General features: G+C 31.0%; 1 protein-coding gene across 3 annotated transcripts in view; it reads right to left on the reverse strand.

The window, feature by feature from the left end:
- Positions 1–575: 575 nt before the first annotated feature.
- Positions 576–17,402, reverse strand: part of LOC143067807 (BTB/POZ domain-containing protein 7-like) — a 43,007-nt gene continuing 26,180 nt past the window's right edge. For all 3 annotated transcript variants that reach the window (XM_076241358.1, XM_076241357.1, XM_076241359.1), the window contains 7 exons: positions 6,809–7,987; positions 5,889–6,097; positions 5,163–5,238; positions 4,187–4,497; positions 3,571–3,742; positions 1,872–2,236; positions 576–948 (listed from right to left, as the gene is read on the reverse strand). In XM_076241358.1, the coding sequence (XP_076097473.1) occupies positions 796–948; positions 1,872–2,236; positions 3,571–3,742; positions 4,187–4,497; positions 5,163–5,238; positions 5,889–6,097; positions 6,809–7,937 (2,415 nt within the window). In that variant the 5' untranslated portion in view covers positions 7,938–7,987 and the 3' untranslated portion in view covers positions 576–795. The remainder of the gene's footprint in view (positions 949–1,871; positions 2,237–3,570; positions 3,743–4,186; positions 4,498–5,162; positions 5,239–5,888; positions 6,098–6,808; positions 7,988–17,402) is intronic.

Consider the following 17,402-nt stretch of genomic DNA (forward strand, 5'->3'; position numbering starts at 1 on the left):
ACAACACAGCACAAACATGTCAGGGTGATAACAAAAGGTAGGAAGTTTCACCACAATGCTATTTAAAGTCTGAAGAGAACACTGCAATAATTTCTTATATACTCTTAATATAAGACAAACAATAAAATTCTCATCATACAAGAAAAATATCTCTAACATAAAATACACTTTGTATTGTTAAATGATACAAATATTTACTAGTTGTAAATAAATATGTTATATTAAGAAATTCTTAAAACTATTTTAGTACATTCAGCTAAACCTGAGATTCCTTAAACAATTGTTTTACTTTACCAGTTTAGAAATTATGTAACAGTAGTCCCCACTCATAATGACCCTCAAATAGTCTGCTTAATATGGCATTGTATTACCTTATAGCGAGTTACTTTCGTGGGGTGTAAATTTTCATTTATTTCTGTGAATAGAACAAAATCGCCAAAATAAAATCTGCCAAATTAAAAGTGTAAATGCAAAGATATTGATAAAAGTTTTGAATCCACCAAAATATTTACTATACCTTATTTAATAAAAATTGTGAAATTTTACACCCGTGAATAAAAACCTGATATACTTTATTAATGAAGAGAATTTAATAATGCACTTGATAGGTGCTGATAATTTTCTATGAAAATCTGGACTACTGTATCTAAATTTTACATCTGTACTGTATGTATTATGTAAAATATAACTCATTTAAAAAAGATCCAATTTGTATATTGTATGTGTATCCCTAAGGTATAGATATCTTAACCTGGTTTTGTATAGTGAAAGAAGGAAATATTGAACACATATAGGTCAGATGTACATAGTTCCTGGATGACTAGTTCCATCACCAATGTCCAACTCAAACTCATCCTGAAGGTGAACCTGACTCACAGATGCTGTTGCCATAGCAATATCAGGCATAGTTTCACTTAAGACACTTTCATGACATGGGTTAATATCAGGCTGAAAATAAAAAAAAACAGATGGTAATCTACTGTACTTGTTGTACTTTTTTTCGCAAATTGTGTATTTCAAACACGTTCGCGGGTATTTATTTTCCCGATTTTATAATTATTGCCTTTTAGTTTAAAGGTTTGATTTAGATTCGCGTGTATTTATTTTTGCTATAACCCATCTGCGAAATTCATGAAAATAAATACACCCTGAAAATAAGTACAATTACAGTAATTCATAATTACTTTTAATATTTATTGCAATGATGTCCTACCTTAGACTATACTGAAGGTTAAGGAATTAGTGTATAGCGGGTTATTTTCGCGGATAGAACAAAATCGCCAAAATAAATTTCACCAAATTAAATGTGCACATGCAAAGGTATTGAAAAAAGTTTTGAATCCGCCAAAATATTTCGTATAACTTATTCAATACAAATCGAGAAATTTCACACCCACCAAAATAACCCGCTATACAGTATCATTTAGTTACAACTCGAGTTATTTGGGCTTTCTTGATATTATTACTTTGTCAGGTGATCTTACTATTTTTTCTCTGAGAAAATCATTTTTATTATCATATTTGTGATGATCTCTGCACCAACATCTTTTTATTGTGTGGTTACCAGGTATCTTTCATACAGTGATTATTTTCTGTCTTCACTGTTTTTCTTTAGTTTTGCTATTATATTTCTGTTTTCTATATTGCACATGTTTGATTTTTGTCAACAGTTTATAGCATATTCTGCTATCAATAAATAACAGTGCAAACTATAGCTGCAAATTAAAGTATTGTGCACAGAAAAATAAATGGTGTATAAGAATTTAATAAAGAAATAAGATATTGACATTGGTGTACAGAAGCTACACAAAGGAAATTATCCTTGGTCTAAGCTATATGACATAAAACAAACATAAATTTTATGTCATTACCTGTTTAAGGGACCTTGTAGGTGACACCATCTGTATAGGTTTTGTAGGACTACCATGTCTACTCCTCCTGCTGAGTGGTGGGCTCTGTCTACGTTTTATTGGTAACAATGGATTGGTTCTTACAGGTGTCGGTGGCTGAGGATGATGATGATGACGGACATTGTTTGAATGGTAAAAATGACTATTTTGTAATATTTCAATAGTACTATCAGGTAGTCCAAATTCTCTCACTATACGTAACTGTATTTGATAATTCACAACACGACGGTCACAATAAGGTAGAGATAATGCTCTTATAGTCAATTTACTCTCTTGGAATTCTTTTTCTCTTTTTATCATCATTTTCATTGTTGTCTGATCAGGCACTGTGAAAGAAAATCAAAAGATTCAGATTAAGGCTTAAACTGCAACTTAAATGGATAAAATATTTAGCACTTCTTTTTGTTTGATTTCATAGTGAGACTGAAAGACATAATTGTGACAAATATTGTTTAATGTATTTTATTTGTTCTGGTTGAAATGCAGTTTTTAATTTAATATGGAATTTGAAATAAGGGAATTTGTTCAACCTTGTTAAAATGTTCAAACTTGTTCAAATCCCTAAAAGAGGAATTTTCACGAATCTTGTATTTCAATGCCAAAATGTACCAAATTAGATTCTTTTTCTGACCAAAAATTTATTTAAACATAAACAAAACTGTGTCTGTGTTAATAAAATAAAGACATAAATAACTACAGAAAAGTTTTTATTGATATTTAATATAAGGTCCTCCCACTATTGTCACAATCGTCAGGGCAGCCATCTTCTCAGAGAAGCTTCTGTCAAGGCAGCTATCGGTGAAAGTGTTAACGTAGAAAGCATGATAACACAATCTATCTGCACCCAGTAAATTGAAAAATTAATTATTTAATAAAAGTATGGCTGAGAAAACAGCACAATAATGTTTCATAAACAACTCAAAATAAATTATATAATTGTTTGCAAATGAAACAACTCCTAGGAGATAAGGCATTTCTTTTAGCTGTTATCTAGTATTGTTCAGTCTGAATCCTGTACCATAACTTTAATTGATTAATTTAAATTCTTATGGTTTTTCATTTTAATCAATACTCTTTCGTTCCTTTAATTTCCAAGGTAAAATGTGTATGACATGCATTATTTGTACCCAATGATCAGTCATCAAGGTGAAGACAACAAACAAGCCAATCTCATTTTTAAAAAAAATTCATTAAAATGTTATAAATTAGGTAAATGCATTTGGATGCACATTATAAATTCAACCATTTTGAATAGTTGATGTAGCATTTCAAATTTCAAGCGTGTTTCTTTTATCAAATTATTTTGTTCTTGAAATTTGAAACATTGATGTGTCATGTTAATGTAGGTTCCATTTAATTTGAGCGATCTGCTTCATATTCTAGACTGAAGTTAAGATTACAAGATACAAGAAACCAAGCCTGACACATCAGAGGAAAAAAAGAAATTCTACCAAATTGATGCATAGTATATTAATAATTTCTTCCAAAAAAAACATGATGATGCTTAGTTGTAGGAAATATACAGAAGAAAAAGTGACAGGATGATTGTTTGAGATGGGTAAACCAGTATATTTCCTTCTCTCAGAGTGTATATTTAACAACTGATAATACTCTTATCCTAGCTTGTAGAGTGTGTTCTAGGGTTATCACGTTGACCTACCAGGAATAGTACCAGCAACAATATCAACAGTAGAACTCCCTGAACTGAAGGGTATATAGGACTGTCTGTCCTCCACCATATACAGTGTGTCTGGTATAGATGACATTTGTATCGTCCGTACACGACCTGAGTCTTGATCCTGATCCTGTGACATCTGTTCTTCTAATACAGCCTAGCAATGAAAAAAATCATAAAAAATTAACAATTATCTTTCACCCCCTCCATAAAAATAAATAGTGTTAAATCAATTTCCCTCAAAAAACATACACATTTTTTTATTACTAAATTTCATCTGACATAATTAACTATTTGATTATATCTCCTTTATTATCTCATGAATATAATATTATGATATTCTGAATATATTATATATTCATGGTTTCTTCAACATTCCTGGAAATTATTGGAACTTATTTCGTTGTTTTTTAAAGTCAATCAAAGACATTTCAAATTTTACACATCAATTGCAGTTTGTTCCAGATTTTTTTTATACTTCAAAAGTAAGAGTGTTAATCTTTTATTTTTGTTCAACCTAGACAGAAATTCAACTTTTTACTCTGGGCTTTATTTTTTTTCAACTTTTTTTGTTGCTGGTGAGATTTCATTGATAATGTACCTTTGATTCTTCAAAATATGGAGTAAATAGTCTGGGTCGTGTAAACGTTCCATGACATTTAGTGCGTATCCATGTTGACACAGGTAAACTTTGACAAGTTTCATCTCCCATCATATGTAATGGTGGAGAGCTTATAAGTCCTCTTTTTATTGCACTATTTAAAATTTCATTATTATAAGGTATCACATGATCTATTCTGACCAATGAAATTATATCACATAAAATGTCTCGTAATTCATTGTCATTTAAATCTCTTTTCTTCACTCCTTTCTTACTGATACTATGAGCTGTGTGGCTGAGTATATTTGGCTCTGAAATTAAAAGTGTTATCAAATTAAATAATAATTGTCAATTATTTGAAATAACAAGTGTTTGTGAAATAATTTCATTTCGTTATTTTAATTTTAAGCTGCAAGATGTTGAAATTCAAAATGTCTTAAGCTTTCTATCATAGCATAAAATTCATATTGTCAACGATGTATACACTGTGTATGTCAAATTTTAAACAGCAAATTTTAGAACCTAATATATTGAATTCCTTATAATTAGATTGTCATTTAATAACTATGACATGATACAACAATCCCTAGGGTATTTCAAACATTGAAGTGCTAAATTCAAGAACAACAAATCTGAAAGCATTAAAAATTTTTGAAGAAGGTATATTAGCAATCACAATTCATGTTTTTTTATTAACTCTTATAAAAACTCTCAAAGTGAGTTTTTAAATATGTCAGCCCATATTAAAGATGATAACTCCCAAGTATGATCCAAACAAGCTTTTTATCAAAAATTGGTGTTACCTCTGTAAATCATTTTTATCTCATTAAAAGTAGTAAACTCTAAGACAAGAACCTAAAATATCAAATTCCTTTATTTGGTTCTTTCATCACTTTTAATTTTTCATCCTATTTATGATTACTGTATCTCTTTTATTGATTTGCTATATTAACATGATTAATTCCACAATACAAACCTCTCTCTTCAATCTTTTTAACCAGGTGATGTTCACCCCATTTTAACACTGCTGATAAAATGTCCAGCTCTCCCGCCTGAAAATATATATGTACAAATATTAACAATGAACTGCAGCTGATGATTGATACATGTAAATGCTTATTTCATACAACTTACAGAATAAATCACTTGTAGATATGCATGAGTGAACTACCACATAGAGATGCAAGATTCATGAAGTTAGGAATGTTTTTGATTATAAACATTGTGTATAAGTTTCATAAAATTTGGTTGACGTAAACTAAAGTCAAGAGAACAGAAACAACAAATTCAGCAATTTTTCAATTCTTAAAGGGGCATAACTCAAAAACAGTAAACGTGAAGACATCTAATTTCGAACTTGATCTGTGTTTATTAATTCTGTTTAATAGTAATATGCATTGTGTATAAAGTTTTATAACATTTGGGTTGAGGCAAACTAAAGTTAAATTAGAGAACCAATTTTTGGGGATGTTTGGGACCAGACCAAAAGACATAGGTAACACTTAATGCCCCCATAGTGTAGGGATGGGCAGAAAAATATTAACAAGGTTGGGAAACATTTAGTTTAAATAACTCAGGTCAGTCTTGGTGATCAAAATTATTTTCCATTGATTATAATACAACGTAACAGTACATGTATTGTACAAAGAAAGTATGGCCAAGATAAAAAAGACTATTTATATACATGTATCTCAAATTTTACCTGCAGGAAATCTGAACACACTATATCTATCAACTGTTCTTTGGTTAATTCATAAAATGTTGGTGATTGTATTATCTGTAAAAATTCTTCTCTCATGAACTGTATAGCCTGTCTGTGAACCCATTCAGACCCATGTGGCTCTGAACTCCAGTTAAGTATACTGAGTATATTGTCTACAGATATATGCTCTGTAATAATATCTTCACAACCTAAATACAAAGAACAAATAAATTATACTTCATTACTGCACAAAAAAATTATCCCTCTATAGAATATGAATATTGAAATCTATAATACATCATAGTCACATAGTGTTTATTTAGTCAAAACCATTGTCAATCAACAGGGGATAAATATATAATACATTTAGCTAGACTTCATAGACTTTATAGATTGCATGGTACATGCCTTCATCATCAGATATTTTCAATTTTTATTTCAAGTTACTATCATGACTGTATTAACTATGACATGTATGAGAGATACTACCATTTCTTTTTTTCATACTTCTAAACCTGTAACATTTTTTTTTAAATATAAATGTTATATTGTTACAACAATATTATAAAGTAAATCCCGTTTGAATAGTTTTACATTACTAATTTTTGGGGCCCTTTATAGCTTGCTGTTCGGTGTGAGCTAAGGCTCCGTATTGAAGCCTGTACCCTGACCTATAATGGTTTACTTTTATAAATTGTTATTTGGATGGAGAGTTGTCTTATTGGCACTCATACCACATCTTCCTATATCTACAATGTAATTACAGAATACAGGTTCTTATATAATTCTTTGATAGATCTTAGCTTCTTTTACAGTTTAAAATTATAGAAGACAAACAAGACGTATATTTAATTATTTACATTGAAATTTCTATTTTGATTTAAATGAAAGACAAGTTGTATATTCCTGGTAAAACTGACCTTGGGACAATATAGGGAAATCAAGAAACTGCCCTATCTGGTAAACTTCCATTGCTTCATCAACTAATGTCATCTGTCCTTTACCCGCAACAATTGCCTGAGCTTCACTTAAACTACACATACTAGCACTTCCACGTAATATTAACGATAAATCTACACTGTCTTGATAAATAGCATTTAATAACACACGGGCATATTTACGAGGAATCACGCTTTCATCTAGAACAATCAATGAAGTTGTCTGCAATGTTCGTTCTGTCAACTCCTCGCCTGACCTAGCACGCCTTAATAATAAATTACGAAAAAATTGAGATCGAGCTGCTAAAACACATTTATGACAAGGTAATTCCAAACTTTTAGCTTTACACACCCCCTCTGGTGGTAGGTCATGTGATAAAGAATCTGAGCACTCACTGTCACATGAGAAAACCAATAAAGCATCACAGTAATCTCCAGATTCCAATAAAGTCCGTAAATCAAATTCAAGTTGATTTGGTAAACCAAATTCCTCAGCTAATTTTCTTAAAATTTCTCTATGGTCCTTCCGTAATTCTTCTAAATTAATTGAATCTGTGTATAAATATCTTAATAAAATTGCGAACAAAGATACATCAACTCCTACTGTTTTTAACTTGACAGGAACCTGTGATCCAAAAGGATGGTAGCGTAATAAGTTCCTAAAGTATGGACTACGAGCTGACAACAGTGCTCTATGAGCTGGGAAACATGCTCCACGGTAAACTAAATCAACATCTGTACATAATTTGCTGTCAAACAAATGTGACAGATCTTGTCGGAAGGAGTTTGCAGGGGGTCTAGCTAGATTTGCTGCTAGAGCTAACTCTTTAAGAGCTGCAAGTGCCTCATATTCCTGTATTAAACAGTTCACGTCCCTGAAAGACCAGGATGATATCATATCTCTAAGAGCTCTTCCATAATCCAAGGAACGACTATGTCGTCTAGAACGTATTAATTTCTTTCTTAATGTTGCAAACTTTGATGCTTTTTTCCTTTTCTCTTTCACGCTTATATCAGTTTCAGAAACAGTATACTGATGGCCTAATCTTGGAAACTGTGGGGATTTCCCTGATGCCCCACTTGAATCCATGTAGGAAGAATTTGCCCCCATTCTTGGAGGTTAGCTATATACCGTTGTCACATTTCCGACTTTTTGTTGATCTAAAAATAAAGAAATATATATCATAAAGCGTATCTAGTCAAATTTCAAGAGCTCACTATTATATGCCATAGTTGAATGAACAATCAGCCACCAAATGTATATAGGTCTCAGTAACTGAAAGTTATTTCTAAAAACACAAAAAATGCAAACTGCATCATATAACTTAATTTGCATACATACATATACAAAGATAACAAAAGATGCACCTAGATTTTAAGATGTAAAATCATACCTGTGTACAGGTGGTGAAGTGTTATGTTGGATTTGTTTGCTTATTGTTGTAACATGTTCCTGTGTAATCAGGTGTTTAGTGTAACTTATCATTTTGCTTTGTCCATTTTATTCATTGTGAAATTCATTTCTTTTTATTCTTGCTTTATTAACCCATGTACATGTACTTTTTTCTTAACTGTGTGTTTATTTTTTTCTCTGGTACAGATAGTTGCTATTTTCTATTCTTAATGCACATGATTTGCAAGACATTTATATAATATAAACTCTGTCCTATATCTGTATGATTTAAGGAGATAATGAAAGGCATAACCGCTAACAGTACAACATTATGAAAGACTTTAAAAAAATAATTAAATCATAAATTTATTTTTTATGACTAATATTATGAACTCATCTCATGTACTAGAAAAAAATCATTTGTATGTAACGTCTTTAGATTTTTTTTAAATCATAGCTAAGACCAAAGTACATGTATATATATATCTTTTAAATCTATCTATTTTATAAAATTATTTATCATTCAATTATATTAGCGCCAAACTTTAAGTGTTTGATATTAGAAGTCATCCTGTTACCACTTATTGAGTAGATGGTCCGAGAACACAATTAATTCGTAGTGCATTTCTTTTAGAACATTAATGAAAATTAAAAAAATCCCACCTGCGCTTTCTCAATGAAATTCTTACAGTGTGTTGTACTACTTTTGGGACAAATTATATCAAAATTATAGAAAACTTCATCGCCTCAAACTCAAAATATGGACAATTTTGTGTTTAGGGTGTCTTGAAATCTTTTGACAGCTTCCGAAGTGCTAATTTTTAACCTTTTTCAGCTGGACCGAATCACTACTTTCCTTTAAAATTCTGGACCCAATTTTTTTTACAGTGTAATTTCATCCCCCTACTTGCAATTTGAGGCATTGAACATGGAGAAATAAATTTGGAAGGGGTATAAAAATTATTGGCAAGTAACCCACTGTTAACACTAGGGACTATATTCGTGAACAACGAAAATCAAGGGACGACAATTGTGGTCTCGGACCTAATAGGATAGAAAGAGTTGACAAATCTTAAAAAAACTTGGTATGACCAAAGCTTAATTAATTATAACACTGCTTGCAAAGTTTCATAACAATGGGATATATATTATAGACAATATGTTAAATTCAATACTCATCTTTGCGTGTTAAATTTTGACGTTAAAATTGAATAATTTCAACTATCAACATTATGGGCTTTGAAAATTAAAATGTTGCAAAAAAATACTTTTTAAATGCCCTAATATATCATTTATTATGTACTTAAAGCAATAGAGTACTCATTTGATTTATCAGACTTAGCATAATTATTCAAAAGTGAAATTTATATCAGCCTGGACCTAAAAATTGAGGTTTTTCAATGAAAGGGGGCCTTACATGAAGATGTAATATTTTCCAGCAATTTTAAATTTGTGAAGCTTTTTTGTTATAAATAATCCTTGCATATGTATTGAATGTACTTTAAATGGAAAGAAAAGTCAAAAATAACATATCATATTAGTTTAAAAGGGTCTTAAGCCAAGTAAGACTGGGAAAAAATAAGGGTCAATTTAGGCCGTGCCACATATTTACATTTAAAAATGCATATTGAGGCTATAAGAAATAAAAAATTGTGTCTTTTTTATCATTTCTATACTCATGAGACATGATACAACAAATCTGAGCACAAAAAGGCTCTTGCAATTAACTTTTCTTACAGAGAGTATGGTCTGATACAAAGATTTTTGCCTTTTTAATGAAATACTTGAATGCAATTTTAGTCTCAACAGGCTTATATTTAAACCCCTTGCTATCCTACAGAAGAAAAAAAAGATATTATGTGAGATGGAACAGGTACAATAGATATTGTAAAGAGCTTTGGATACAAATTTAGTGAGGTCTTAATTGTGGACTTCAAATTTTATGTACCAAGAACCCCACTTTTGACTTCATCCAAACAGGGCGTTAGACAAGGGTCATTTATACAACACATTTTGTACATATTCTCTGAGATAATCTTCTTTTCTGTAGATTCTGAGTTCATAAACAAGTAAAAGAACTAGATAAAGGCCTAGAAACACAAGTATTGACACATGAAAACATGTCAGATAGAAAGTCAGGATGCCATGTATGCATCAATATTGAAAAAGCCTTAAAATGCCTATTTTGACCATAAAATGCCAAAATTAGTCATTTTTGCAGAAATTCTATAAAATAAAAGTTTAAATCCTTTAGTTTCATGCTATTTGACAAATTGACACCACCAAATCATTTAGGGAAGTTGCCAAATTACAGATTCTATTTTTACAGACTTCACCTCTTAGGTCCGAGAACACAATTAATTCGTAGTGCATTTCTTTTAGAACATTAATGAAAATTAAAAAAATCCCACCTGCGCTTTCTCAATGAAATTCTTACAGTGTGTTGTACTACTTTTGGGACAAATTATATCAAAATTATAGAAAACTTCATCGCCTCAAACTCAAAATATGGACAATTTTGTGTTTAGGGTGTCTTGAAATCTTTTGACAGCTTCCGAAGTGCTAATTTTTAACCTTTTTCAGCTGGACCGAATCACTACTTTCCTTTAAAATTCTGGACCCAATTTTTTTTACAGTGTAATTTCATCCCCCTACTTGCAATTTGAGGCATTGAACATGGAGAAATAAATTTGGAAGGGGTATAAAAATTATTGGCAAGTAACCCACTGTTAACACTAGGGACTATATTCGTGAACAACGAAAATCAAGGGACGACAATTGTGGTCTCGGACCTAATAGGATAGAAAGAGTTGACAAATCTTAAAAAAACTTGGTATGACCAAAGCTTAATTAATTATAACACTGCTTGCAAAGTTTCATAACAATGGGATATATATTATAGACAATATGTTAAATTCAATACTCATCTTTGCGTGTTAAATTTTGACGTTAAAATTGAATAATTTCAACTATCAACATTATGGGCTTTGAAAATTAAAATGTTGCAAAAAAATACTTTTTAAATGCCCTAATATATCATTTATTATGTACTTAAAGCAATAGAGTACTCATTTGATTTATCAGACTTAGCATAATTATTCAAAAGTGAAATTTATATCAGCCTGGACCTAAAAATTGAGGTTTTTCAATGAAAGGGGGCCTTACATGAAGATGTAATATTTTCCAGCAATTTTAAATTTGTGAAGCTTTTTTGTTATAAATAATCCTTGCATATGTATTGAATGTACTTTAAATGGAAAGAAAAGTCAAAAATAACATATCATATTAGTTTAAAAGGGTCTTAAGCCAAGTAAGACTGGGAAAAAATAAGGGTCAATTTAGGCCGTGCCACATATTTACATTTAAAAATGCATATTGAGGCTATAAGAAATAAAAAATTGTGTCTTTTTTATCATTTCTATACTCATGAGACATGATACAACAAATCTGAGCACAAAAAGGCTCTTGCAATTAACTTTTCTTACAGAGAGTATGGTCTGATACAAAGATTTTTGCCTTTTTAATGAAATACTTGAATGCAATTTTAGTCTCAACAGGCTTATATTTAAACCCCTTGCTATCCTACAGAAGAAAAAAAAGATATTATGTGAGATGGAACAGGTACAATAGATATTGTAAAGAGCTTTGGATACAAATTTAGTGAGGTCTTAATTGTGGACTTCAAATTTTATGTACCAAGAACCCCACTTTTGACTTCATCCAAACAGGGCGTTAGACAAGGGTCATTTATACAACACATTTTGTACATATTCTCTGAGATAATCTTCTTTTCTGTAGATTCTGAGTTCATAAACAAGTAAAAGAACTAGATAAAGGCCTAGAAACACAAGTATTGACACATGAAAACATGTCAGATAGAAAGTCAGGATGCCATGTATGCATCAATATTGAAAAAGCCTTAAAATGCCTATTTTGACCATAAAATGCCAAAATTAGTCATTTTTGCAGAAATTCTATAAAATAAAAGTTTAAATCCTTTAGTTTCATGCTATTTGACAAATTGACACCACCAAATCATTTAGGGAAGTTGCCAAATTACAGATTCTATTTTTACAGACTTCACCTCTTAGGTCCGAGAACACAATTAATTCGTAGTGCATTTCTTTTAGAACATTAATGAAAATTAAAAAAATCCCACCTGCGCTTTCTCAATGAAATTCTTACAGTGTGTTGTACTACTTTTGGGACAAATTATATCAAAATTATAGAAAACTTCATCGCCTCAAACTCAAAATATGGACAATTTTGTGTTTAGGGTGTCTTGAAATCTTTTGACAGCTTCCGAAGTGCTAATTTTTAACCTTTTTCAGCTGGACCGAATCACTACTTTCCTTTAAAATTCTGGACCCAATTTTTTTTACAGTGTAATTTCATCCCCCTACTTGCAATTTGAGGCATTGAACATGGAGAAATAAATTTGGAAGGGGTATAAAAATTATTGGCAAGTAACCCACTGTTAACACTAGGGACTATATTCGTGAACAACGAAAATCAAGGGACGACAATTGTGGTCTCGGACCTAATAAAGAGGTCCGAGAACACAATTAATTCGTAGTGCATTTCTTTTAGAACATTAATGAAAATTAAAAAAATCCCACCTGCGCTTTCTCAATGAAATTCTTACAGTGTGTTGTACTACTTTTGGGACAAATTATATCAAAATTATAGAAAACTTCATCGCCTCAAACTCAAAATATGGACAATTTTGTGTTTAGGGTGTCTTGAAATCTTTTGACAGCTTCCGAAGTGCTAATTTTTAACCTTTTTCAGCTGGACCGAATCACTACTTTCCTTTAAAATTCTGGACCCAATTTTTTTTACAGTGTAATTTCATCCCCCTACTTGCAATTTGAGGCATTGAACATGGAGAAATAAATTTGGAAGGGGTATAAAAATTATTGGCAAGTAACCCACTGTTAACACTAGGGACTATATTCGTGAACAACGAAAATCAAGGGACGACAATTGTGGTCTCGGACCTAATAGGATAGAAAGAGTTGACAAATCTTAAAAAAACTTGGTATGACCAAAGCTTAATTAATTATAACACTGCTTGCAAAGTTTCATAACAATGGGATATATATTATAGACAATATGTTAAATTCAATACTCATCTTTGCGTGTTAAATTTTGACGTTAAAATTGAATAATTTCAACTATCAACATTATGGGCTTTGAAAATTAAAATGTTGCAAAAAAATACTTTTTAAATGCCCTAATATATCATTTATTATGTACTTAAAGCAATAGAGTACTCATTTGATTTATCAGACTTAGCATAATTATTCAAAAGTGAAATTTATATCAGCCTGGACCTAAAAATTGAGGTTTTTCAATGAAAGGGGGCCTTACATGAAGATGTAATATTTTCCAGCAATTTTAAATTTGTGAAGCTTTTTTGTTATAAATAATCCTTGCATATGTATTGAATGTACTTTAAATGGAAAGAAAAGTCAAAAATAACATATCATATTAGTTTAAAAGGGTCTTAAGCCAAGTAAGACTGGGAAAAAATAAGGGTCAATTTAGGCCGTGCCACATATTTACATTTAAAAATGCATATTGAGGCTATAAGAAATAAAAAATTGTGTCTTTTTTATCATTTCTATACTCATGAGACATGATACAACAAATCTGAGCACAAAAAGGCTCTTGCAATTAACTTTTCTTACAGAGAGTATGGTCTGATACAAAGATTTTTGCCTTTTTAATGAAATACTTGAATGCAATTTTAGTCTCAACAGGCTTATATTTAAACCCCTTGCTATCCTACAGAAGAAAAAAAAGATATTATGTGAGATGGAACAGGTACAATAGATATTGTAAAGAGCTTTGGATACAAATTTAGTGAGGTCTTAATTGTGGACTTCAAATTTTATGTACCAAGAACCCCACTTTTGACTTCATCCAAACAGGGCGTTAGACAAGGGTCATTTATACAACACATTTTGTACATATTCTCTGAGATAATCTTCTTTTCTGTAGATTCTGAGTTCATAAACAAGTAAAAGAACTAGATAAAGGCCTAGAAACACAAGTATTGACACATGAAAACATGTCAGATAGAAAGTCAGGATGCCATGTATGCATCAATATTGAAAAAGCCTTAAAATGCCTATTTTGACCATAAAATGCCAAAATTAGTCATTTTTGCAGAAATTCTATAAAATAAAAGTTTAAATCCTTTAGTTTCATGCTATTTGACAAATTGACACCACCAAATCATTTAGGGAAGTTGCCAAATTACAGATTCTATTTTTACAGACTTCACCTCTTAGGTCCGAGAACACAATTAATTCGTAGTGCATTTCTTTTAGAACATTAATGAAAATTAAAAAAATCCCACCTGCGCTTTCTCAATGAAATTCTTACAGTGTGTTGTACTACTTTTGGGACAAATTATATCAAAATTATAGAAAACTTCATCGCCTCAAACTCAAAATATGGACAATTTTGTGTTTAGGGTGTCTTGAAATCTTTTGACAGCTTCCGAAGTGCTAATTTTTAACCTTTTTCAGCTGGACCGAATCACTACTTTCCTTTAAAATTCTGGACCCAATTTTTTTTACAGTGTAATTTCATCCCCCTACTTGCAATTTGAGGCATTGAACATGGAGAAATAAATTTGGAAGGGGTATAAAAATTATTGGCAAGTAACCCACTGTTAACACTAGGGACTATATTCGTGAACAACGAAAATCAAGGGACGACAATTGTGGTCTCGGACCTAATAGGATAGAAAGAGTTGACAAATCTTAAAAAAACTTGGTATGACCAAAGCTTAATTAATTATAACACTGCTTGCAAAGTTTCATAACAATGGGATATATATTATAGACAATATGTTAAATTCAATACTCATCTTTGCGTGTTAAATTTTGACGTTAAAATTGAATAATTTCAACTATCAACATTATGGGCTTTGAAAATTAAAATGTTGCAAAAAAATACTTTTTAAATGCCCTAATATATCATTTATTATGTACTTAAAGCAATAGAGTACTCATTTGATTTATCAGACTTAGCATAATTATTCAAAAGTGAAATTTATATCAGCCTGGACCTAAAAATTGAGGTTTTTCAATGAAAGGGGGCCTTACATGAAGATGTAATATTTTCCAGCAATTTTAAATTTGTGAAGCTTTTTTGTTATAAATAATCCTTGCATATGTATTGAATGTACTTTAAATGGAAAGAAAAGTCAAAAATAACATATCATATTAGTTTAAAAGGGTCTTAAGCCAAGTAAGACTGGGAAAAAATAAGGGTCAATTTAGGCCGTGCCACATATTTACATTTAAAAATGCATATTGAGGCTATAAGAAATAAAAAATTGTGTCTTTTTTATCATTTCTATACTCATGAGACATGATACAACAAATCTGAGCACAAAAAGGCTCTTGCAATTAACTTTTCTTACAGAGAGTATGGTCTGATACAAAGATTTTTGCCTTTTTAATGAAATACTTGAATGCAATTTTAGTCTCAACAGGCTTATATTTAAACCCCTTGCTATCCTACAGAAGAAAAAAAAGATATTATGTGAGATGGAACAGGTACAATAGATATTGTAAAGAGCTTTGGATACAAATTTAGTGAGGTCTTAATTGTGGACTTCAAATTTTATGTACCAAGAACCCCACTTTTGACTTCATCCAAACAGGGCGTTAGACAAGGGTCATTTATACAACACATTTTGTACATATTCTCTGAGATAATCTTCTTTTCTGTAGATTCTGAGTTCATAAACAAGTAAAAGAACTAGATAAAGGCCTAGAAACACAAGTATTGACACATGAAAACATGTCAGATAGAAAGTCAGGATGCCATGTATGCATCAATATTGAAAAAGCCTTAAAATGCCTATTTTGACCATAAAATGCCAAAATTAGTCATTTTTGCAGAAATTCTATAAAATAAAAGTTTAAATCCTTTAGTTTCATGCTATTTGACAAATTGACACCACCAAATCATTTAGGGAAGTTGCCAAATTACAGATTCTATTTTTACAGACTTCACCTCTTAGGTCCGAGAACACAATTAATTCGTAGTGCATTTCTTTTAGAACATTAATGAAAATTAAAAAAATCCCACCTGCGCTTTCTCAATGAAATTCTTACAGTGTGTTGTACTACTTTTGGGACAAATTATATCAAAATTATAGAAAACTTCATCGCCTCAAACTCAAAATATGGACAATTTTGTGTTTAGGGTGTCTTGAAATCTTTTGACAGCTTCCGAAGTGCTAATTTTTAACCTTTTTCAGCTGGACCGAATCACTACTTTCCTTTAAAATTCTGGACCCAATTTTTTTTACAGTGTAATTTCATCCCCCTACTTGCAATTTGAGGCATTGAACATGGAGAAATAAATTTGGAAGGGGTATAAAAATTATTGGCAAGTAACCCACTGTTAACACTAGGGACTATATTCGTGAACAACGAAAATCAAGGGACGACAATTGTGGTCTCGGACCTAATAAAGAGGTCCGAGAACACAATTAATTCGTAGTGCATTTCTTTTAGAACATTAATGAAAATTAAAAAAATCCCACCTGCGCTTTCTCAATGAAATTCTTACAGTGTGTTGTACTACTTTTGGGACAAATTATATCAAAATTATAGAAAACTTCATCGCCTCAAACTCAAAATATGGACAATTTTGTGTTTAGGGTGTCTTGAAATCTTTTGACAGCTTCCGAAGTGCTAATTTTTAACCTTTTTCAGCTGGACCGAATCACTACTTTCCTTTAAAATTCTGGACCCAATTTTTTTTACAGTGTAATTTCATCCCCCTACTTGCAATTTGAGGCATTGAACATGGAGAAATAAATTTGGAAGGGGTATAAAAATTATTGGCAAGTAACCCACTGTTAACACTAGGGACTATATTCGTGAACAACGAAAATCAAGGGACGACAATTGTGGTCTCGGACCTAATAGGATAGAAAGAGTTGACAAATCTTAAAAAAACTTGGTATGACCAAAGCTTAATTAATTATAACACTGCTTGCAAAGTTTCATAACAATGGGATATATATTATAGACAATATGTTAAATTCAATACTCATCTTTGCGTGTTAAATTTTGACGTTAAAATTGAATAATTTCAACTATCAACATTATGGGCTTTGAAAATTAAAATGTTGCAAAAAAATACTTT

This window comes from Mytilus galloprovincialis, chromosome 3, assembly GCF_965363235.1.
Source record: "Mytilus galloprovincialis chromosome 3, xbMytGall1.hap1.1, whole genome shotgun sequence".
Classification (NCBI taxonomy): Eukaryota; Metazoa; Mollusca; class Bivalvia; order Mytilida; family Mytilidae; genus Mytilus; species Mytilus galloprovincialis.